Raw genomic sequence first — 25,582 nt, forward strand, 5'->3', positions numbered from 1 at the left:
AGTTCGCTTTGGGAGTTGCAAACCTTTGCAGGAAGTGTTAGCAGTAAGAGTGGAGTGAATGTTTATCCCCAGAGAGCCTAAGAAGATAGTCCAAACAGCACCTATAACCTTAACACTTGTTTGCATTATGTCATAAAATTGTATATATTTTATGCTTTTATTTAACCACAATATCACTTATCCTATATAATAAAAGCCTAATTTGCAAATCAACCGAATGGCAGAACAACCGGTTGCTATGATGCACACTGACCACCAGAGGGCAGGCACTCAATGCAGGAGCTTCCCCCAGCCCACAGGCCCCAACCAGGGGCGACGGGGGTCGGGACCAGTGAGCAGGCAGTGCCAGACCAGCCAAGGCAGGGTGCCAGCGGGGGCCCCCTGTTTGCCCCGCCAGTTGCCCTGCAGAGGGAGGTGACCAGTGGTGGCAGTGGGGGGCAGGCCAGCGAGCAGGTGGTGCCAGGCCAGCCAAGGCGGGTGCCAGTGGGGAGCCCTTGATCGTCCTGCTGGTTGCCCCACAGATCAGCCCCGATCACCGGCCAGGCCTAGGGACCCTACCCATGCACGAATTTCGTGCACCTGGCCTCTAGTCTATATATATAAAAGCCTAAGCGACTGTTACAACCGTTTGACTGAACAACTGGTCACTATGACGCACACTGACCACCAGGGGGCAGATGCTCAAAGCAGGTGGTCAGTGCACTCCCACGGCCAACCTCCTGCAGCTGGCTAACCTCCCGCGGTCCCTTGCCCTGATTGGCCCCGATCGCTGGCCAGGCTGAGGGACCCCACCCGTGCACGAATCCTGGCCTCTAGTTTACATATAAAATTATTTTTCATTACGTAACATTGAGTAAATTGATGCATTTGAGAGATACACTGAGTTTGTTTTGGGGCCAAATGCCTTCCTGGAGTACCCTCTCTGTACTTGCATTCCCTGCTCATCTTCAAGTTGGAGAAGCATGTGTCTACCTTAGGCCACAGTCTGGGTGGCCTAAGGTAGACACAGTGTAAAAATGACACTTTTCCAGCCATGGCCACATTGTCAAAATGGTTGTGTCACTGAAAGAGCCGTCTGTGAGGTCTGATGATTGGTGATTCTGTCTGTGCTGACAGACTGTCCTCTCTTATACAGTTAGCAATTCAGACTTTTACTAGTATGCATGCTCTTTTAATTTTGTTCTTTTTTATTACAGTTGAGTTTCCTGTTGGTCCACCAGTTAAGTCTAGTAAATATCTTTTTAAGGTTGAAGACCTGCTGTTTTTGACATATGTAATTATTTTCATCTTAGCCTTACATGTTGTTAGTTTGAGACTTCTTATCATATAATAAAGTCTTTTTATATTTTTTGCCAATGTCTTTTTACAGTTTATGAAAGTGTGATGCAGTTAAATGATTGCACAGATACTGTTGAGTTGGAAAATATGGAACCTTACTATGCAGTAGCTGAAAACATCCATTTATCAGTGAATATCTGAATTAGGTGTGTGAAGGAATGTTCAGGGATAGATAATATACAGTAGTACAGGTTGTTTGAAGGGTGAAATGACAGAAGTAGAGAACCATCTGCAAACAGTTGAGCAAAGTTGAGAATAAACAACTATTCTCAATTGAGAGACTGAAGATAGAAGCAAAAAAAAAGGGCGGGGAGGAGATAAGGTGAAAGGAAGGTCCAAAGAGGCGGCCAGTGGGGTCAGTAGCACAGGGAGAGAGCACAGGTTTGCATTGCGAGAGCTCACTGAGGGGAAGACAGGCAGGTCATTTGCTGAGAGCTGGGAGAGCAGGGTACGTGGGCCTGAGAAGCGTAGTTACCTGTTAGCACAGCTTTGTGGAGAGAAGAGAGACTAGGGACTTGTCAAGTCCGGGGAAAAGGCTTGCTTAACTACATTTCCTTGGCGTAAAAGAGTTCCATGTAAATTTATTTCAAAAAATTATTTATTTTGTGGGGCTTGCTCTCAAGCATAGTCAATTCAACATACTTTTTATTTTTGCTTTCTCCTGAAACCCCAATAAAATCAGTAAGGTACTTATAAAAAGTCATGTACTCATTACTTGGTTTAAGAGGAGGGAAGGGGGATACAATGTGAATAACATTTTGCAAGTTGAACCTAACTGATCAGTGAACACTGAAAGCTAAATGCCTTCGGGGTTGGAGAACTCTAGAAAAAAGCCAATTCTTGCCTCAGAACCCCGGAAAAGCTTAGGAGCTGGAAGTGCCAGGTGTGTTCAAAGGCAGACAATGATATTTTTAGAAAAGAGGAAGTCCATTTGCTTATCTTTAATTTATGATGACTATTTACAGGCATATTTGAATTTGCTAATTAGAAGTTTAAATATGATTTTTAATATAGAATAGCAATTCCAATATTAGCTTCACAATGGTTTTCTGAATATATTTATAGTAAATGTAATCTAGCCATGTGTCTTCCATTTTTGCTCTAAATTTTTCAGGCAGACTACCAGGTATTCACCTGTTTTTGGAATATAGCTCTGTTATTTCTTTTTCTTTCTTTTTTTGATTAAATCTTTATTGTTCAGATTATTACAGTTGCTCCTCTTTTTTCCTCCCATAGCTAACCTCCACCCGGTTCCCACAACACCCTCTGCCCTTACCACCGCCCCCCCCACTGTCCTCATCCATAGGTGTATGATTTTTTTCCAGTCTCTTCCCGAACCCCCCACACCCCTTTCCCCCCGAGAATTGTCAGTCCACACCCTTTCTATGCCCCTGATTCTATTATATTCACCAGTTTATTCTGTTCATCAGATTATTTACTCACTTGATTTTTAGATTCACTTGTTGATAGATATGTATTTGTTGTTCATAATTTTTATCTTTACCTTTTTCTTCTTCTTCCTCTTCTTCTTAAAGGATACCTTTCAGCATTTCATATAATACTGGTTTGGTGGTGATGAACTCCTTAACTTTTTCTTATCTGTGAAGCTCTTTATCTGACCTTCAATTCTGAATGATAGCTTTGCTGGGTAAAGTAATCTTGGTTGTAGGTTCTTGCTATTCATCACTTTGAATATTTCTTGCCACTCCCTTCTGGCCTGCATAGTTTCTATTGAGAAATCAGCTGACAGTCGTATGGGTACTCCCTTGTAGGTAACTAACTGTTTTTCTCTTGCTGCTTTTAAGATTCTCTCTTTGTCTTTTGCTCTTGGCATTTTAATTATGATGTGTCTTGGTGTGGTCCTCTTTGGATTCCTTTTGTTTGGGGTTCTCTGTGCTTCCTGGACTTGTAAGTCTGTTTCTTTCACCAGGTAGGGGAAGTTTTCTGTCATTATTTCTTCAAATAGGTTTTCAATATCTTGCTCTCTCTCTTCTTCTGGCACCCCCATAATTCAGATGTTGGTATGCTTGAAGTTGTCCCAGAGGCTCCTTACACTATCTTCATATTTTTGGATTCTTTTTTCTTTTTGTTTTTCCAGTTGGGTGTTTTTTGCTTCTTCTTATTTCAAATCTTTGACTTGATTCTCCAGTCTGCTGTTGGATCTCTGTATAATATTCTTTATTTCAGTCAGTGTATGCTTAATGCTTAATTTCTAGTTGGTCCTCTTTCACAACCTCGAGGGTCTCACTAGATTTCTTGAGGGTCTCACTAAATTTATCGGAAATTCTTGAAAAACCTTAAAAGTGTGGTTTTGAACTCTATATCCAGTAGTTTGCTTTCCTCCATTTCTGTCATTGTGACCTGTTTCTTTGTCTCCGCATTTTGGCTGCTTCCCTGTGCTAGGTGTCCTATAGGGCCCAGTGGCTCAGCCTCCGCAATTACCTGAGGTGGACACTCTTGGTGCAACCCTTTGTGGGCTTTGTGTACAGTATTGTTGTAGTTAAGCCTTGATTGTTGTAGGTATCACTGGGAGGAATTGACCTCCAGGTCAATTGGCTGTGAGAATCAGCTGTGTCTATGGTGGGAGAACTTCTGTGCTGGAGACACCCTTCTGGGGCAAGACTTGCTTCAGTGGGGCTTTAGTGCTCACTGAGTCTGCCCCCTGAGTGTGTCCCTTATGGATCTGAGGAGTTGTAATCTGGATGGTCCCACTCTGACCACTGGGTACACTGGCTCTTGGATCTCTAAGGAGGTGCTAATTTAGCCTCTGCCTGAGGCCACCCAGCAGTAGCTACAGAGAGATCTGCAGATTCCTCTTCTTTGTTTGGGGTTTGGAGGTGCCCAGATGAGGTCCAGCTGTGAAGCAATGCAAGCTGCTGTGGGGCCTTGGGCCTTCTTTTGGATGTTCTGGGTCTCTCTGGCCCAGCTGCAGTTTGTTAGGTAATTTTAGATTGCAAAGGGCCAGGCCTTTCATATGCAAAAGCCTCTGCACACAGCTTGGGTGGGGCGGGGTCTCAGGGAACCAACAGGGCTATGGCTGATCCTCAGCCCTGCCCTAAGAGGCCCCACATCTCAGTGTCCTGCAGTAATCGCTGCAAGCACCTCTGAGAGAAAGCCGCTCTTGAGTTCCGACCGATGCCAGACAGTCCAGTTTCTCCCCATATGAGTCTGGGTCCCCAGAGACTAGCCCGGAACTGGAGTTCAGAGCAGTCGGGAGCTTGGGTCTCCCTCCCGATTGAAAAAGACAACCGAGTCCTCAGTTGCCAGCCCTTTCCGTGTGCGCCTCCGTACCTCTGCACTTTACTTCCACACCTCCTCTGAGTCTCAGTGTGCTTTTTCTCTTTCCTTCTAGTTGTTGAATTTCCACTCAGCCAGTCTTCCTGTGGTTCTGGATGATGTCCGTTTTGTCTTCTAGTTGTATTTTTGAAGTGGTTGTGCGAGGCAGCAATTTCAGGTGTTTACCTATGCCGCCATCTTTGTTTCTCTCGCTCTGTTATTTCTTGATTGAGTTTTTTAGTGCTTGTATTTGTCACAGTGTGGTATTGGGCAGCATTGAGAAATAACAGCTTGATTTTACTAATGTAAAGAAAACAACAAAGATTAACTCTCTATCTGTTAATATATTTTTTAATAATTACATGTAACCTGATTTAAATAACCCATGTGTTTCTTTTTCCTGGCCACTTCTTTGTTTTCCACCAGCACTGTTTTTTCTCTTCTTCAAGTGAGTGGTTTTTAAAAATCATTTTGCCCTCTCTCCCCTCCCACTCTGATGGAAGACGTTTGATTATGACATGACTCTACTATGCTCTGGTCCAGCCCCTAAGGCCAAAATGAGAGTGCGGTATCTTAGTGTTTGGTACCGGAGGGTGCCGAACAGAAAGAACAAGAACCGAAGCTTAGTTTCAGGTATGGATTATTGGAGCTGTTAGGACCACAAATATCACCTTGTCTTTCTTTGCTTCTTCCTCTGGTAACGCTCATAGAGATCAGAGACATGGGGTTAGGGCTTTAGATTGAGAGAACCCTAGGGATAGGGGTGAGATTTCAGTTGGCATAATACTGATGATAATAGTTTATATTTATTCGTTGTGTGAAATTACTTCCTAATTGGATATTTAAGTCAAAGCCTTCCAGTATGCGTTGGTAAATGTATAATATATCACCTGAATGTGTAAACTAATATGTGGTATTTCAGATTTCTTCCCTAGTGTGGTTCATAGTACTCTCTTACCAGGAGGTTTGTATTTAGGGTCTTCAGTGAAACATGGAATGGTTGACTGGATTTTCCCCCCAACTTTGTATAATAACAGGTCTTTAAAGATAATGGAAACATGGAACAGACTGATGAATCTCAGAGGGAAAGGGGACAGGAAGAGATTAACCAAAGAATGTATAGGCATATATTCATTGCCCTTGGACACGGACAATAGGGTGGGTGGAGCAGGGCAATTGGTGGCGGGGGACAGGCACAGGGGGACATCTGTAATACTCTCAATAATAAAAATAAAAAATAGAAAAAATAATTCATTTGGTTGTTTTTTTCTTTTCCTTTTTTTGGGAGTCTGGATTTGGGTTCAGATCTGGGCTCTGCCCCTTACTGTAAGTAAACTAATATCAGTGGGCCTTGATTCTTCATCTGTAAAAGGATGATGATCATACTGCACCTTAGTAGTTATTATCAGGATTAATGTGGGATAAAGAGAATGAAATAACACAGTGCCTCTTCAAGGGTAGAGTTCTCAAATGTTAGCTATTAATATTTTATCCAGAAGCTAAGATTTAAACTACTAAAATATTTGACTGCAGCTGTAGAGGCAATTTAAAACTCTTAAAGAGATAAAACCGGGTTGTAAACTTCATAGTACAATAAACATACTGAATCTCTGCAAAGTCCTTTGCTCAAAGAACCTCAGTTTACTGTGTCTTTCAAATTTCAAGGACTTTTAAGATCATCTTTCTTGAGATGCATGAGTGAGTTACATAATTTCTGGCAGGAGACTTTATGTTTACTTATTTTTATTGGAAATAAGAAAGATATTTATCCTCATATGAAAGCTGAATGATATAAGTACTGCTTCGAAAATAAAGCAGTAGGAGTGACTTTTGCTTGATGTCAAACCTGCTAAGCAGTCACATCTCATCATTCTTCACTTGTTATGCAATTATTTGCTTCTAGATTAGCTCAGAACAAGTATATAGTGTTCTGCAGGACTTTCTTCTTAAAGTAAACGGAAGTTGTCAGAGATTTCAGCTGGAAATTCTTTATTTTTGTCTTTTGTTTTGTTAGAGCTTTGGCCTTGATATGTTACATTTTACTTGTATGAAATATTCTTTTTTATCATTTTCATTATGTTAAATTGATAACAAAGCTGTGAATATATTCCTTAATTGACCCAGCTGTAAACTTGGCCGAGGTCATGATTTGGATGGCACATAGAACTGGATAGAGAGTTCTCGTCACCATTTTAAGATTTAAAAATCAGATGTGTTTACACCCCTGGAAGAAATATAGAACAATCAGGCACCATCTGTGAGTCCTGAGTGCTTGTTTCTTCACCTTCTGTAATTAAAACACTGCTGGCTGCTTGGCTAAATAAGGGTATGTTATTAAACTGTCCAACTCGTTTGGTCTGAAATGTTCTTTAAGGAATCAGTGAAGATTTTAAATGTTCTTCTTGGGTCTGGATCAATACATTCTGTAGGATGAGTCAGGGAATGATGGTTTAACAAACGTATTGAATATATATTATATGTCAGCAAATGAGCTTGTTGGAATAGGTTGTTAATTCATGTGGGTTATGTTGGACAGCTTTGACAATGAGGAGGATTTTAGTTAGATCTACTTGTTGTGTAGCCTCAGAGACAAATGCTACTTATTTCCTTGTTTTACTTTCTTCACTCGTTGAGCTAATAAGCCTACCTCTTTTAGAGTGAGATTTAATGTGGTTATTGAACTTGATCTTGCTGTGTATTCATTCTTCTTAGCCTTGATTGGTGTGTTCATTGTGACTTCATGTTCTTTCAAGCTTGGCACTCACCTCTCAGAGGGTTGCTGTGCCAGTTCTATTTATGGCAAGGCAGGAAGGGGTTTCTGCATAATTCCTGACTACTAAGGTGATTGTGGTCTAGAAAAAAGAATTGCTAAATTTTTTCGAGACTCCAAGTGCTTTGATGCTTTGGAAATAACCATTAGATTTATACTTAGACAGCTGGGTTCAGTTGAGCAAACATGTATTGAGTATACATCACATGCCAAGCTCTTAGTCATCATCCTTGAGAAATACAGAGTCCAATAGAAGCCTGCTTACATGTAGAGAGAAACTATGATACAATGTAACCAAATTATGCAATGAAAGACATATGAACAAGGCATAGATGCGGCCTAGATGATTATTTTTGTTCAAGGGGAGCCAAGAGAGTTGGGTTTTATGGAGGAAATGAAGATTTAGGATGGTTCAGGTAGATAAAAATTGGCTTTTTAAAAAAATTAGATTTTTATTGTTGGAGGGCATTCCAGACAGAATGTTATTGAGGAGGCATAAAGTGGCATGTAGCAGGTAGTTTGGTATCGCTGGAGTATAAATTGTGAAAGGAATAATGTGGGAGATAAAGGTAGAAAGGGATGCAGGGCCTGTATCTCAAAGGTCTGGCATGCTGTACTTTGGAGCTTGGAGTTCTTTCTGATGCATAGTAATCAGCTTAAGCAATTATAAAGGTCTAAGGCAGGAGAATGAAAGGATGGACTATAGTTAGGTCCCTCTGATAATCTGGAGTTTGGATTGGAGAGGAACAAATTTGTAGGAATACTAGTAGGAAGGTTTAAAGAAGTTCAGGAGTTTTAATTTAAAAAAAGTGTTTAACTGAACTGAGATAATGCAATAATGAACGAAGGCATGACAGGAAATGAAGAAACGAGTGAATGACAGTGAGGTGACTGTGTAATTGATAGGACCTTGAGATGAATAAGAGAGAGAATAGTCTGTGTTTTGGGTTTGGGTTCACTGATGTAGTCACCGAAAAGGAGAATAAAGAACAAGGAAGTGGATTTGAAGCGTTGGGACAAATGAGTTCAGTTTTGAACGTATTGAGCTTGAACGTATTGGTGATGCATCTAGGTCAGTGGTTCTCAACCTTCTGGCCCTTTAAATACAGTTCCTCATGTTGTGACCCAATCATAAAATTATTTTCGTTGCTACTTCATAACTGTAATGTTGCTACTGTTATGAATCGTAATGTAAATATCGGATATGCAGGATGGTCTTAGGCGACCCCTGTGAAAGAATCATTTGACCGTCAAAGGGGTCGCGACCCACAGGTTGAGAACCGCTGATCTAGGTGGAGATGATCAGCAGACAGTTGGATATAAAGATGAAGTTCAGTGGAGAGACAAGAGGAAAACTGTAGGAATCGCCAGCATACAAGTGATGACTAGTAAGGGAGATCATGGGGAGCGAGACGAGGAGAAGAAAGCCAGTGGTGGCACTCTGAGGAGCGTACCAGTAGTTGAAGGGCATTCCGAGGAAGTGGGTCCTGGGAATGAATAGAGAGAGAGGTAGGTTAGAAATAGGGTGTCATAGGAGCTGGGGAAGAAAGAGTAGGTGTCTCAGTATTGTCCAAAGCCAGACGTCACTCAGAGCGGTATGGGACAGAGGGGCATTTCCACTGGGAGGGTAATTTGTAACCTGCCTTTGCCACTTGTTCATAGGACTTGGAAATCCACTTTACCTTTGGCTTTTTGTCTGTGAAGAGGTAGGTGTCTGGCCTCTTACTCGGTTTCAGTCTGTCATCTGTGGAGTCCCCACGGGTTCAGAAAAGGTTCTTGAGGTCTATCAAGAAGAGCAAGGGCAAGGCCAGATATTTAGGGGGCTGAGGGGTGTCTACTCCTGATTCAAACAAAGCAGCTAGAGCAGCTTGCCTCTTCATGTATTTTATTATATTTATTTATTTTTTAAATATATTTTATTGATTTTTTACAGAGAGGAAGGGAGAGGGATAGAGAGTTAGAAACATCCATCAGCTGCCTCCTGCATACCCCCTACTGGGGATGTGCCCGCAACCAAGGTACATGCCCTTGACCAGAATCGAACCTGGGGCTCTTCAGTCCACAGGCCGACGCTCTATCCACTGAGCCAAACTGGTCAGGGCTTTCATGTATTTTACATATTTGGCTCAGTATGTAAGATTTCATTTGAAAAAACATAGTGCACTATAAGAAGTTTGAACACTACTGGCCTACAGGAGTCATAGTTACCTTCAAATGTTAAAAACTGTATAATTGATAGCTGGTGTTCAAAATTCCTCTGTAGATGAAAATCATAATAGATGCTAACTTAGGATTTGGATTTTATTCAGAGGTCAGCATTAATATCTGAGTTTATGTAATAATTATTCTTATTCTCTTTAGGAATGAAAACTGAACTTCTAAACAATTCCATTCTATTTTATACTTTGTTAACAAACTTTTTGTGTATCTTATCAGGTTCTGACTCAGAAGATCTTTTGGAAGAATTAGTCTGCTGTTTGATGCAGTTAATCACTGATATTCCACTCATGTAAGTTCTGGCTACATCAGGGTTTGTTTTATCTTCTTTGTATCGTGAAGATGGTAATTGATGATGTTGAAGAGTTTGTGGGTCCTAGTGTAGTACTTTTATGCATGCCTTTTAAGGGTAGTACATTCATGGAGTTCTTTTATCTCTCTTGCCCAGTAATATTTAAACTCTGACTATCCATCATCAAAACAATTTTAAGTTGTTAACAATACTAAGCATATGGTAGGCACAGAATTAGATTAATCTCTGTAATAAATGAACTTACAAATCTCTGTTAACAAGGGTTTAAGAGAAAAGCAATTAGAAACAAATTCATATGTGGTAGGTGCAGCTAGTTGTTCACCCATTATGTGCTCTCCCCTTCTTTCTTATGTCCTGCTTTGATTAATGGCCAGTTTTGGATTTTCATGTCTATCTTTTCTAGAAGGTAGATGTGGTCATTGAGATATAGGGGGAATTTCTCCATGAAAGTATGAGTAAAGCTCTTTAAGGGGACCTGGCTCCCCCAGGAGTCCTATCTTTCTGTTCTTGACAGCCCTCTTTCCTGCTGTCTGGAATGTGAACATGGTCCTTTGAATTATGTGGCCATCTTGGCGCCATGAGCCAAGAGACTCACCGAAAATTCTGCTTTGATGCCATTGAGCTGCTGAACCAAAGTCATCAACTTCTAGTCCCCCCACCCCCTGTCGCCCTCTGGACTTCTCATGCGAGAAACATAGACCCTTATTTGTTTATGGTAATGGATTTCTGTCACTGCAACTGAATGCCATTCCAGCATGATTCAAAATGTTTGTTATTTTTAGAGCAGTTACTGTCAACCTTTTTAAAAAATTGTCTCTTTGAGGAACCCTTTTAGACTTCTTTTTCTTAATTGCCCCTCCCCCCTTGGAGCACCATGAATCATTATAATATCTGTGACGTTTTTCACTTTAAAGAACTAATTTTTATTCTCGGGGGGGGGGGGGTCATATCATCTCCATTGAAAATGCATATTTTAAAGAAATTATGTCTTAAATAAAGAAGTAGATTTTAAGATTCATCATCATAGAATCTCAATCTACATGGGGATATCGTTGGAAATGTGCTATTTGCCTATAGTCCAAAAAGGAAAGACAGGTATTTGTGGAAAATGGGCTCCTGGCTATTGTTGTGCATAAGTGCAGCATCCAGAATTGTAATGTAGATTTAGAAACGGGATCCGCCAAACCCTGTTGTGGTTTAGAGCTTGTATAGCTTGGAAGGCAGGGCCCATGCACGATGAGCTCTTGCGACGGACACAGCGATTAGCATGTGTCCTTATATCCTTTCCTCACCCTCCTTTCTTTCTTTCTTTTTTTAAGGGGAGAATGATGATTTTTATTTGGGTTTTTTAAAAATATATTTTATTGATTTTTTACAGAGAGGAAGGGAGAAGGATAGAGAGTTAGAAACATCAATGAGAGAGAAACATCGACCAGCTGCCTCCTGCACACCTCCTACTGGGGATGTGTCCACAACCCAGGTACATGCCCTTGACCGGAATCGAACCTGGGACCCTTGAGTCCTCAGGCTGACGCTCTATCCATTGAGCCAAACCGGTTAGAGCCCTCACCCTCCTTTCTAACAGATCTCTAGTATTGTTTGGGGGGACAGTGTATGCCCAGCTTAGTGTTCAGGCACCTTGGGAATTGAATGTGCTGAAATGTGGCCCTGTGATAGTCTGGGCCAGTTTTATGTGAGCAGAAGTCGGAAGCTTGTAGAGCACTTACCTTTAGCTTGTTGCTCTTTGTCCTTCTTCTCTTCCATCCTGGAATGTGGAGGTGCCATTTAGGCATCTTAAAAGTATCATGATGACTGCAGCATGCAAAGAACAGTGTCCCGGGAGCATGGGGTATGGATGATACTCTGGAACTATTACACCAACCCTAGATCGCTTATCTTTGGATTTCTTCTTACGTGAAGCAAATAAACCCTTATTTTGGTTAAGCCACTGTGGTTAGGTTTCTGTTACATATGGTCAGATGTGGGAGGGAGAGCACGTTGTCTGCTGTTTACTTGTCACAGTATGTGTGATGCTTCATGTGTTCCTGATTTAATTTTAGAAATAGCACTACCTCTATTACATTATGTCCTTACAAATAACAGCAATATCTTCCTTTTTTCCTTGGTTGATAATATATCTTGAAGTTAAGGGGGATGGAAATAGTAAATCCCTTTAGCTAGTAAATAAGCCTTGAGTACAATGACTAGACCAGCCACTTAAACACTCTTGGGGAGCAAGCAGACAGTGTTGTAATATATCAAACATTTCAGTGTTTTAATGTGTTTATACTTTTTAAATGAACTGAAAATGCACAGACAACCAGATGTCTTGTGTTATGTACACTCAGCTTTAACCAGCTGCTGAAACAATTTCTTATGATTTAATATTCTTGGAACTCCATCCTCCAAGGTTTGTCTTGGTAACTGTTTCCATGTGAAAGCAAACTACTCTTGCAGTGTTTCATCTACTGTAACTATAGTGCAGCGTTACAGATCAGCTTATAATTTAAGGAGGAACATTGGCATGTGGGAACCGGATGCTCTCACCTGAGCGTCAGCAGTCTCAGTATAAACCAGGGGTGGGCAAACTTTTTGACTCGAGGGCCACAATGGGTTCTTAAACTGGACCGGAGGGCCGGAACAAAAGCATGGATGGAGTGTTTGTGTGAACTAATATAAATTCAAAGTAAACATCATTACATAAAAGGGTACGGTCTTTTATTTTTTTTTAGTTTTATTCATTTCAAATGGGCCGGATCCGGCCCGCGGGCCGTAGTTTGCCCACGGCTGGTATAAACTTTCACGTTAACCTCGGCACGCCAGTGCTGCACTCGCAGGTGAACAGCAAGAGGAATCTGGTTCTCTTGGCCACCGAGGGCAATTCTATACTAGCTTACTGTGAAGTGAGACTGTGAAATCATTTCGTTAATATTGAAAGCAAGTGATTATCGAGAACATCTTCGATTCTCCTCTATAAACTGAATTTTAAATTAACTTCCTAAACTCCCAGAATTTGAAGGAATAATGATGAAAATTGACTTTCAAGTCAATAGTGCAGTTTGGATTTCTTGATAAAATATTAATTCTCTGAGATTGTTAATCTTCAGTCGGGTTAAAATTGCCCTTTTTACAGGATTCCTTCCTTAACTCCTCTCAGCATTTATATATTTAAAGTAAAGATTAAGTCATGCATGGACTTATGATTTGACATTTTCAGTCTATATTGGTTTGATCCACTCGAATTGTCTTCCAAAAGTAAAGCCTTGTCTATAATTACTAGACCTGCTCCTTGATCTCAAGGAAGTGAGTGGGAAAGGAATAAAGTAAGATAAAGGTATTTTTCTCAGGACATTAATAGAGGGGACCCTAAGAAGACGGCGTTGGCAGGACAGAGCTGAAAGCAGCGCACTGAGTGTGACCATGTGTCAGCTCTTAGCGTTACTGTAATGGTTGAGACCTCGGGACTCCACCAGTGGTGCAGGTTAAGTGGGGTCCTAGCATCAGAAGCAGTTAGAGTGTATGGACCCCAAACTTATGTTTTGGAGGCTGTTTGTGATGCTTTTTAATTATGAAATAGAAGTCATTTTGGTGGCTAGAACTGGATGTTTTTCCTTTTCTGTCTTTTTGTCTGTTTCTGTTGCTGTAGTTTTTTCAGAGCTCTTACTGTTAGTTGTAAATGACGATGCCATTGTCAGGACAGGCCCTCCTCCTTTTCTCTGGTGCCACCACTCTGACAGGTCCCTGGGACATCTGCTCAGAGTGGGCCTTTCTGTGGGCCCTGGCCAGACAGGCAGCCTCTTCCTCTGGGGTCCATTGGTGCGTCCTCCTTCATCAGCCTGTGAACATTCATTCTCAGCCTGGCCCTCACCTGCAGGTTTTTACATTATCATTTAACCTAAGAAACCTAGTTTTCTCATAAGTTAAGTACTGGTGAAGATGAGATTTTCATAAGTGATGCCTTCACTGCCCTTTTCGGGGATTGTGTGTGTCTATTTTTTGTCGAGTACAGAGGGTGTCTGTTAACCCTGTCGCACCACTCCTTCTAGTTCAGCCACGCTGGTGTCCTTGCTAACTTGGAACCTGCCCACCCCCTCCTGCCTCCGAGGCCTTTGCCCTTGAATATCTCCCCTCAGATCTCTGTAGGCTTATGTCCTGACCGTATGTCTATCAAGCTTCTTTCTGCTCAAAGGTCTGCTTCTTAGAAAGAGCTGCTCTGCCTTCCCTCCCACCCTCTGTCCTTTTATCACGCTTTATTTTTTGTCTGAATACTCATCTCTACTTTTCATATTACCTATTCTTTCTCTTACTTATATTTCTCAAATAAAATTGGAAAGTGAGCTCCATGAAAACAAAGATTTTTCTTGTGCCTGCATTTATTTTGCTCTTGCTGTGTCACTAGTACTCTGGTTAGCCTGATTATCAACAAATTTTTTGTTGAATCAGCAAATCAGTAGGGACATAACCTATTCTGTGTGCTTACAGCATTTTGTTTGTTTCCCAGCATGTTGGCTGCATTGTGCTAAGGCATGTTCCATTGCAAGTATCCTGGCTCAAAGCCCTTTGCAGTTGGTAATTATATTATAAAAATTCAATGTCTTATTAGTAGTAGAAAAGGGCTACTAGGGGCTGAAACACTTGTGAAATAACATCTAACAATGTTTAAGGAAATGGAAGATTAATTAGTTATAACTGCTGACTAGTGTGGGACAGTTTAGGGACAGTCAGCTAATATCTCAGTAGTCTCCAGATTATCCCTTCACAATATACTTTCTTTTTTATTGAGTTCATCCTCAAAAACATATATTGTGAATATACTGTGTGTCTGTGCTGTACTAGGCCCTGGGCAAGGAAAGGAGTGGCTTTTGAAGAACTTCGGGATGGATAGATACCTAGAAAGGTAGCCCAGTAAGAGGAGCAGTTGGATGCTGCAGTCATTTCCAGCCGTAGTGACCAGCAGTGGCTGGTCATTAAAGAGGCAGAAAGGGCTGTCTTGGGTGTGAACAATGAGAACACTGCGTTAGTTTGATTAGAGCAGAGGGTTGTGGGAAATTAGGGCTGGGAAGCTATGTTGTTCGATGGTGTCAGGACTGAATGTTAGCAGGAGTAAAGGTTTGATTGTGTTTAGGGTTCCCTGTTTGTTAGGATGTAAAAGAACAGTATATTTTTAGAGCTACTTCTCTAAAATACATTTTGGAAGTATTTGGGGGTGGGGATAAAACGGATTAAGAATCTTTATAAAATTCTCTTTATCCACATGATTATTGAAATGTAATAAAATGATATCAAATGCACATTGATTCAACCCTTAGACTAATGGTATTGGCTTAGATGTAATATGTGGAAAATGCGAATATGGAAAACGTTTGGTGCTAACACTGAGTAGGTGGTTTAAGAACCTGAAGAGCCATAAACAGTCTCCTTCTGGAGTCTGCAAGTTGTTGGAAGAGAGTGAACGAACTGCAGGGACCCAGGGCTGGCACGGAAGGGCCTCGCTGTTGGGGAAATGCCTTTCTACATCCCTGCGTGTTGATACCCACATACGTCTCCAAACGCAGCCTCGGCAGGCGGGTGGCTAAAGCCCGTCAGCATTGAAGTTTTAAGTGCTGTCAGGTGAACATCTCCTGTAGCTTTCTGGTGGAATTAGGCATTTATGACATTATAAGCACTGAATTAAAGATGATGGTGTTTTATGTACCATTACAGTTTTTTTATGTTAAGTTCAGAATAGCTTTTTAGCTTGAAAATGGATTTCTGGTGCCTTGGGGGGAAAAATTCCAGTTAAATAATTTTTAATATGTAAACCTTAACTTGGTTTATTGAAGAAATCTGAGCAAAATATATCTAGCACCACAAATGTTTCTTTTAAAAGATATGTGCTCACATTGTTCATAAATGCTTAACTACCTGTTGCCAAGAAGTATAGGGTGTATCCTGTAGTGCAAAAAACACCACTGGTTCTGAATCCAGAAGGTAGAGTTTGAATCCTAGCTCTACCACTAATCATCAATGTCCCTCCAGGCCTCAGTTTTCTCATTGTACAATTGGGGTTAATAGATCATAGATTGTGACTTGGAAAATACATTTGAAGACGCGAGTTTAGTTGTTGAGTAATTTAGACATGGAACCTGAAGTGTATGAGTTGAGAGATCAGTTCACATCGCTATTGAAGGAACAGCTAGGCAAGTCCTTCATTGTAGCGGCAGGGCCCGCTGCTGAGAGGGAGCATCTCATCCTGCGATGAGGTCTGCCTTGTGCTCTCACTGCTACTCTGTTGCTCAGGATAGTGTTGAGGACAAAAGAAATGTACTTGAAGAAGTTTTTGTAAAAAAGTTTCAAATGCTCTATAGTGTGTTTTCTTACACATACTAAGTATTCAAGAAAAACATTGAATTAATTTGCTTCTGAGTTATTTTTCCTATTTTAAACTTCTCAAGAAGAAGTAGCACTTGGTCATTAACAAGTGTAGTGGTCATAGGATGTAGGATGCCTCAGATTCAGAAGGACAGGCTGAATGATCTGTGTGGGAACTGAAGGCAGTTTCTCTTGCATCAAGCTGTTCCGAGGAGTTCCTCTGGCTTTTTGGGAGGACAGGTTCTAGGTGTGGACGATTAGCAGAAGCAGAGTCCTGAATCCTGGCCATTTTGCCTGCATATGCATATTTCCTTAACAGCGGTTCTCAACCTGTGGGTCGTGACCCCTTTGGCGGTCGAACGACCCTTTCACAGGGGTCGCCTAAGACCATCCTGCATATCAGATATTTACATTACAATTCATAACAGTAGCAACATTACAGTTATGAAGTAGCAACGAAAATAATTTTATGGTTGGGTCACAACATGAGGAACTGTATTTAAAGGGCCAGAAGGTTGCCCTAACCAGTTTGGCTCAGTGGATAGAGCGTCAGCCTGCGGACTGAAGGGTCCCAGGTTCGATTCCGGTCAAGGGCATGTACCTTGGTTGCGGGTGCATCCCCAGTAGGGGATGTGCAGGAGGCAGGTGGTCGATGTTTCTCTCTCATCGATGTTTCTAACTCTCTATCCCTCTCCCTTACTCTCTGTAAAAAATCAATAAAATATATTTTAAAAAAAATAAAATAAAGGGCCAGAAGGTTGAGAACCACTGCCTTACAAGTTACAGGCTATTTAGAGTCATATAATCATTGGATTTTTAGAACTAGAATTAAGCTTTTTAAAAACCTTATTCTAACCCTTTCATTTTATACATGTCATTGAAGTAGAGAGGGGAAGTGACTTTCCTAAGCCACTTGCAGGATTCTTAGGTAGCTCAGCCCTGTAAACTTGCCCCTCTGCCTTCAAAGAATTTTTACGTTTAAAAAAGCAAAACTGATACAGAATGCTTTTGTTAATCTCTTTTACTGTTATTAATACATGAATAGCAAAATATGGATGAGATGATTTGACATTGACTTCGAATTTTAATTCTATCAACAAATAGTTCATTTTTTCTTTTTTTATGCCACCTATATAAATTAATTATTTTTTAACTTAAATAGCCACACTCTTTTTAAAAAAATATATTTATTGATTTCAGAGAGGAAGGGAGAGGGAGAGAGATAAAGAAACAATGATGAGAAAGAATCATTGATTGGCTGCCTGCTGCACAACCCCTACTGGGGATTGAGCCTGCAGCCTGGGCATGTGCTCTTGGCTGGAATCAAACCCGGGATCCTTTAGTCCACAGGCCAACGCTCTATCCACTGAGCCAAACTGGCTAGATCTAAATTAATTTTTTATAAAATAATTGCTTTTCAGGCATAATTCAGATTACATTGTATCTGGATATTTAATATTAGCCATTGATGCTGACACAGTTATTTTAAATTGTTACTATATGTGTGCACATGGTTTGAGGGGAAAAAAATCAAATAGCTCAGAGGGCTTATGATGAGAACAAACGTTCTTTGTCCTATTCCTTTATTTCCTTTCCTCCCCAGAGATGATAATTTTCAATTTTTAGGGTTTCTGGTGGTTTATATAAACCTCTGCCATTATCCTACCTTTATATTTCTAAATAATATAACATTTAAAAAATTAATAGGCTTTATTTTTCAGAGCAGTTTTAGTTTCACAGCAAAACTGAGCAGAAAGTACAGACTTCCCATCTGCCCCCTCACCCCACACTTGCACAGCCTCCCTCACTATAAACATCTCACACCACAGTGATACATTTATTAGGGTTAATGAACCTCCATTGACACATCATTATCACCCAAAGTCACCATGTAAATTAGGGTTCACTCTTAGTGAGTGTTGTACATTTTTTTTTAATAATGCAAAAACAGATTTATTTGTATACACACCAATGAAGGAAAGCAGTCTTCTGACCAATGGAGAAGATTAAGATTTGTAAATAGCTGATTTGGGGACCTCCTACAATGGGAAGACTTACTTGCTCTGTTGCCTTCAGATGTTGGGTCGACTTACCTAACACTTCAGCAGGCGTTTTCAATGGGGCTTCTCCCTCCCTGGGCCTGGTTTTCTAATTTCTTACGATATGCTAGCTGATGTTGCAGGTAGTTGGGGTTACTCTTCTGTTCATCTAGGTTCTTTCTCAAGAAGCATACGACATTCGTGTCATTGTTGGCAGAAGCTAGAGTCTTCACATCTAGCAGGAGCTTGGTTAACGGGTTCTCCAATTCCAGGGCAGACTCTCCAGCTTGTAGGCCGGTTCCCCAGTTACTGTCTCAGGCCTCTTAATCACCAGCAGACAGATTTTACTCTCACATCCTCTTAAGAGATCTTAGGAATTGCTTTCCATGTTCCCTCTTCACCTCAGCTTGGTCTTCAAAGAAGGTGGAAAACGAGGCTCTTCTGGGCCTTGGAGGTAATAACAGGCCACAGGTAAATAAGCATCACTGAGGTGCAGCTCGTAGATGCCATGTGATTAATAGCAACCCTACACTCTCAGAGAGCGGGTGCTTGGCTGCCATCTCAGCTTTAGAGAACACCAGGCATAAACAGTGCTCATTCTTCTTTGAAAATTGATTTTTAGATAGAGGAAGGGAGAGAGAAACATTGATTTGTTCCACTTATTTATGCATTCATTGGTTGATTCTTTTTTAATAATCCTAACTTTCATTTATTTACTTATTTATTTTTACCCTTCAGCCAGTTTCTCCCAACTACTGTATCTTTTTATTTTATTTTTTACAGTATTATAGATGTCTCCCATCCCCCACCCCCTTTACTGCCCTCCACCAAGCCCCTGCCCCACCCCAGACCTTCACCACACTATTGTCTATGTCCATGGGATATATATATGTATGTGTATCTATCTATCTATCTATCTATCTATCTATCTATCTATCTATATTTTTTTTTTTGGTTAATCTTTTTCTGCCCCCTCACTCCTCTCCCCTCTGAGATCTGTCAGTCTGTTCCATGTATCCATGCCTCTGGACCTATTTTGTTCATCAGTATATTTTGTTAATTAGATTTCACATATAAGTGAGATCACATACTTGTCTTTCTCTGACTAGCTCATTTCGCTTAGCATAATAATCTCCAGGTCCTAGCAAAGGGTAAGAGATCCTTCTTTATAACAGCTGCATAGTATTCCATTATATAAATGTACCACAGCTTTTTTATCCACTCATCTACTGTAATGGGCACTTGGGCTGTTTCTAGATCTTAGCTATTGTAAATAACGCTGCTGTGAACATGGGGGTGCATATATTTTTTTCTGATTGGTGTTTCGGGATTCTTAGGATATATCCCTAGAAGTGGGATTGCTGGTTCAAACAGCAGTTCCATATTTAATTTTTTGAGGAAACTCCTCACTGTTTTCCATAGTGAACGCACCAATCTGCATTCCCATCAGTAGCATACTAAGTTTCCCTTTTCTCCACATCCTAGCCTTACTTGTCACTTGTTGATTGTTGATGGTAGCCATTCTGACAGGTGTGAGGTCATTGTCATTTTAATTTGCATCTCTCTGATGATGAATGACTTTGAGCATATGTCTTTGCCATGTGTATGTCCTCTTTGGAGAAATGTCTATTCAAGTCCCTCGCCCATTTTATATATATATATATATTATTTATTGATTTCCAAGAGGAAGGGACAATGAGAGAGATACAAACATCAGTGATGACAGAGAATCATTGATTGGCAGCCTCCTGTGTGCCCCACACTAGAGATTAAGCCCACAACCTTGGCATATGCCCTGACCAGGAACCTTCTGGTTCATAAGTCGATGCTCAACCACTGAGTCACGCCTGCCGGGACTCTATTTCTCTTTTCAATGTCCTATAGTTTCCCGAGTATAGGTGTTTTACCTCCTGGATTAAATGTATTTCTAGGTATCTTTTTTTTTATAGCAATGGATAATGTGATTGGGTTTTTTTTGTTTCTCTTTCTGAGAGTTCATTATTGGTGTATAAAAATGTCATTGATTTTGGATGTTAATTTTGTAACCTGTCACTTTTGCTGAATTTATTTATTAAATTTAGTAGTATTTTGGTGGAGTCTTTAGGGTTTTCTTTGTACAAGATCATGTCACCTGTGAATAATGTACATTCTATGGGTGTGAGAAATGTATAATGACATGTATCCATCATTATAGTATCATAAGAGTAGTTTCACTCTCCGAAAATCCTGTGCTCTACCTGTTCTCTCCTCCATCTGCTCAACCCTGACCACCACTGATCCTTTTACTGTCTCTATAGTTTTGCCTTTTCTAGAATGTCATATAGTTGGAATCATACAGTATGTAGTCTTTTTAGATTGGCTTCATTCTTTTGGTAATAAATATATATTTAAGTTAACTCCATATTAATGGTTTAATAGCTCATTTCTTTTTAGCACTGAATAATATTCCATTGTCTGAATGTACTACATACACATAAATTCACTTTATTCATGTATACATATATAATCATTGTACAAATCTAGAGTTGAAAATAAACGTGTACATTTTAAAATTTGACAAAGTATGATAAATTTGATTAAAAAAAACTGCCTCCTTCAGAGATTATACAAATTGTATTCCCACAAAATCCATTTCAATGACCCTTGTGAATATTGTGTATTATAGGTTTTTTTGTAAGTTAAAAATGGAAATCAGACTGTGATTCTTGAGGTTGAATATCTCTTCATATATTTAAAAGCCATTTCTAACTTTTGATAAAGGTTTAACAATCATTTTTAATTCCTGAGAGCTTTTTATTACTCATTGTTTCTTGTTTTATGAATGCAACATTTTAAGTTGGTATGATTGCATTTTGGATAACCACATAACTGCTTTGATATATTTTCTTAGCTATTGTGTATCCATCTTATCAATCAATATTAATTTTTGATTTTTTAAGAATATTTTTAAGAGCTCTTTTTGGTGGTTGAACTTTATTTCAAGAAAATTTGTGGCTATATTTTATACATTCGCTGCATTGTTACATACATAGTATTGGTTTTCAGAGAAACCATGAAAACATAGAGTGGATATTTGAGTTTATTTCGTCCACTTCCTTAATTTTTACAAATGATGAAGTTGACAGTTAAGGTAACTGTAGAGGTAACAAGCGACAGTTCTGAGACTAACAGCCGTGTTTTTTTACTCCTAACTCCAGGCACCGTCTGTTGCACTGATAAGACTTATTATAAATGAGTAGTATTACCATGTCTTTGATGTTGCTGACTTTTAAAACTAGCCATCACTGCTATTGGCAGTATCTGTAATATATTATACCACTTTTTAATCTTTCCTTATATTTTACTTTTAGACTCTTCATGTTGGCAAGACAGTGATATTTCTGAACTTAGGTATTAATCCTTTGAACTTGTTGGTTGTTTTTGTTAAACTTGTGTTCCACTTACAGTGCTGTCCCGTTTCTTATCCAGTAGTAAGTCAGAGGAGGATGTTTTTTTCCTCTGTGTTCGTTGACTTTGCCCTTTGCCAACACTAACACCCATTTCATGAAGGCTTTTGTCTTTATCCAAATGTTCCACTCGGCCCTAGCAGAGCAGCGCAAGGTCATGCGCTTGTCTTTTTTTTCTTCACATGAAATTAATAACTTGCTCCAACAGTAGTTTGTTCTAGGACATTTTCAGCCAGATGGTGGAAAGTTCTGGGGATAATACGGAGCCAGAGCAACACTTTGGCTTTTTAAAGTTGACTTTGTTTTGGTGATTGTGTAATGAAAATCTTCTGAAGATTATACAAGGACATTAAAACAAGAAAGATCTGTTGGCTTAAAACATTTTTCATCTTTTAAAAACCACCACACTCAGCATGGTAGAACCTTGGTTTATTTCAAGTATTGGTCTGTCTGGCTCTTTTCCTTGATTATTTGGCAGTAAGATAGTCCAATTAATATAATTGAAATTTTGTTTTCATGGGAACCTAACATTGCCTTGAATTTCTTTTTTTCAGCATTATAGAAACTTATAGCAAGAAATGGCATTTGAGATAATTTGGTGTAAAATACTTACTTACAGATAAGAAATCGGAGACCCAGAGGTAGTTATTTGCTGAAGAGAACAGAGTTTAATAGGGAACTTAGAAGCAGGTCCCAGGTTTTCTAATTTTGGGCCGATGACTCCTACAGTATGCCACAATGAGACTCAGTTTTTTGTTTGCTCTTATTTCAATATGTCATCAGATTTTAATCAATAAAGTTCAATTTAATGACTAGCCTCTATTTTTAGTTCTTGATTAATTTAATTTTCAAATAGATGATATATTTATATTGGTCAAAAATCTAAACACATGAAAGTGTTCATGAAATATATGTGGTCAAAATGAGATTAGATATTATCCTCAGATCATCTTTTATGATATTATTTTTTTCAGGAAATTTCCCTGTAGAGACAACCAGTTTGAAGCAAATGTTTCTCTCATTTTCTTTATGCTCTTCCTATTTTAAAAATTTAAGTAAATATAGACACAGTATGATTACCAGAGGGAAAGGGAGGGGCAGAGGAGGTAGAAGAGGTAAAGGGGAAATAAATGGTGATGGAAGGAGACTTGATTTGAGGTGGTGAACACATAATACAGTATACAGATGATGTGTTACAGAATTGTACACCTGAAGCCTATATAATTTTATTAACCAATGTCACCCCAATAAACTCAATTAAAAATTTTAAATTAAAAATAATAAAATAGCCTGGCTAGCGTGGCTCAGTGTTTGAGTATCGACCTATGAACCAGGAGGTCATGGTTCGATTCCTGGTCAGGGCACATACCCAAGTTTCAGGCTCAATCCCTGGTGGGGGCCTGTGGAGGCAACAGGAGCTGATCAGTAATTCTCTTTCATCATTGATGTTTCTGTCTCTCTCTGCCTCTCCCTTCCTCTCTGAAATCAATAAAAATATATTAAAAAAGTAAAATAGTTACCCATAATCTCATCTTCCAGGATTGCTATTTTTATTTTTTGCATATTAACATCTGCATGTATATTCATTCACATGATGCATATTATTCTGCTGTCTTTGCTCAATATTACATCATAAAGTACATATTTCAATAAAAGTGTTTCAAAAGCAGTTGGATAACTTATTTTACGAGGCCAGCATAACCCTGATACTAAAGCCTGATAGTGACATTATATAAAAAGAAAGCAGAAAGATATATTTTTAAAAAGTAGCAAATTGTCCTGGCTGGATAGCTCAGTTGATTAGAACATTGTTCTGATACGCCAAGGTTGTGGGTTTGATACTCGGTCAGGGCATATACAAGAATCAACCAGTGAATGCATAAGTAAGTGCAACAACAAATCGATGTTTCTCTCTCCCTCTCTTTCGCCCTCTCCCTCCCTCCCTCCCTCCTTCTCTTCTTCTCTCCTTCTCTCTGTCTAAATCAATAAAAAATTTTAAAAAATTAGCAAATTGCATCTAGTAATATATGGAAAGGTTAATACATTATCTCAGGAATGCAATATTGTTAAACACTTGAACATCAGTCAATATAATATGCCACATTGGCAAAACAAATAAGAAAAGCCATATGATATTTCAGTAAATGTGGAAAAAGCATTTGACCAATTCAACATTCATTCATGAAAAAACTTTCAGCAAAATAGGAATAGAAGAAAACATCTTCTGCCGGATGTAGATGTGGTTAAAGTGAAGGGCCTTTGATGTGGGGACTGTCCTTTATTTTCCGAGTGGGCCCAATTTAATCACATGAGTCCTTAAAGGTAGAAGAGGAAACCAAAAGGGTGGGTCAGAGAGAAGCAATATGAAGAGTCATTCAAAGCCATTATTGACTTTGAAGGTGGAGGAAGAGATCCATGAGTCAAAGAATGAGGTGACCTCTACAAGCTGGGAAGTGCCCTCAGCTTACAGGCAGCAAGAAAGGGGGGACCCCAGTTTTATAGCCAGGAAGAGCTAAATCCTGTGAACAACCCCAACCAGCAGGAAATGGATTCTTCCCTAGAGCCTCCTGAATAGAAAGCAGCGTGCTGAGACCTTGATTTTAACCCCTTAAAGCCTGTACTGCAACTCCAGAACTGGATGGTAGCAGATGTGTGCTGTTTTATGCTAAGTTTGTGGTGATTTGCAAATGGCAACAATGTAAAAACTAATGAAGCATTCAACTTCTCAAAGCAGATAACTTTAGCAAATTAAATTTGTTAAGTACGGAATTGTAGATGGTTTGTTCATTCCATTTAATATTTGTTAAGTTCCTACTATGATAAGTTCAACTAAGTTCTTTTCCATAATTAGCCATTTTAATGTGTTTAATGCATGTATTTATCATGTGTATGTGTCAAAGTACAAAATATTCTTATGTGTACATATATTTTTAATGTACATAAATAGAATTGTGTTACAGAACTCATTCAGTTTTTTAGTTTTTCCTCTCAGAACTGCTAAGAGTTACCTCTGATGCTAAATGAACAACTTAGTGTTGCTGTTCAAACTGCTCCATTGTGTGCATCCACATTTTACTTAACCACTTCCGCAGAGATGGTCACCTGGACTGCAACACCACAAATGAGGAATGTCTTAATATTATCTATCTATTACCGCATAATAAATTCCCCTAAAACTTAGCCATTTAAAACAACATTGTTTCACAGTTTTTAGGGTCAGGAATCTGGGTACAGCATAGCTTGGTGCCTCAGACTCAAGTGTCTCATGATGTTGTAGTTGAGTTTATCGCTGGGGCTGTGGTCTCATCTGAAGCCTCAACTAGGAAGGACCTGCTTCCTAGATTTCTCACTTGGCTTTTGGTAGGATTCAATTCCTCTAGGGTTGTTGGACTGAGGGCCTCTGTTCCTCGCTGGCTGTTGACTGGAGGCCTCCCTTAATTCCAGGTGAACTTCTTCATATGTCAGCTCACAACAAGGCAGCTGACTTTCCTCAGATAAAGCAAATAGAAGAATGAGAGCATGCCCAGCACAAGCCATCATCTGTTTGTAAGCTCATATCTCAGAAGTGGCACCTGATCACTGTATTCGCTTTGTTAGAAGCGAGTCACCAGATCCAAGGGGAGGAAACTACACAAGATCATGAATATCAGGAAGTAGGGATTAGGGTCATTTAGGAAGTGTCTTCACAGGGAGACATATTTCTGTGAATTTTTCTTTGGTGTGCATACATATAGTGGGTTATAGGTTGTTTTCTAAAATGACTGGTTAATACTCCCATGAGCAGTGCATGAGGGCTTATATGTCATCATATGCCTTCCACTCCTTTACATTT

General features: G+C 39.7%; 1 protein-coding gene across 7 annotated transcripts in view; it reads left to right on the forward strand.

Moving 5' to 3' along the window:
- Positions 1-25,582, forward strand: part of DYM (dymeclin) — a 248,720-nt gene that overhangs the window by 63,032 nt on the left and 160,106 nt on the right. For all 7 annotated transcript variants that reach the window (XM_023750840.1, XM_023750842.1, XM_014452527.2 and 4 more), the window contains one exon: positions 9,821-9,893. In XM_023750840.1, the coding sequence (XP_023606608.1) occupies positions 9,821-9,893 (73 nt within the window). The remainder of the gene's footprint in view (positions 1-9,820; positions 9,894-25,582) is intronic.

The sequence above is a fragment of the Myotis lucifugus genome, unplaced genomic scaffold (genome assembly GCF_000147115.1).
Source record: "Myotis lucifugus unplaced genomic scaffold, Myoluc2.0 scaffold_16, whole genome shotgun sequence".
NCBI lineage: Eukaryota > Metazoa > Chordata > Mammalia > Chiroptera > Vespertilionidae > Myotis > Myotis lucifugus.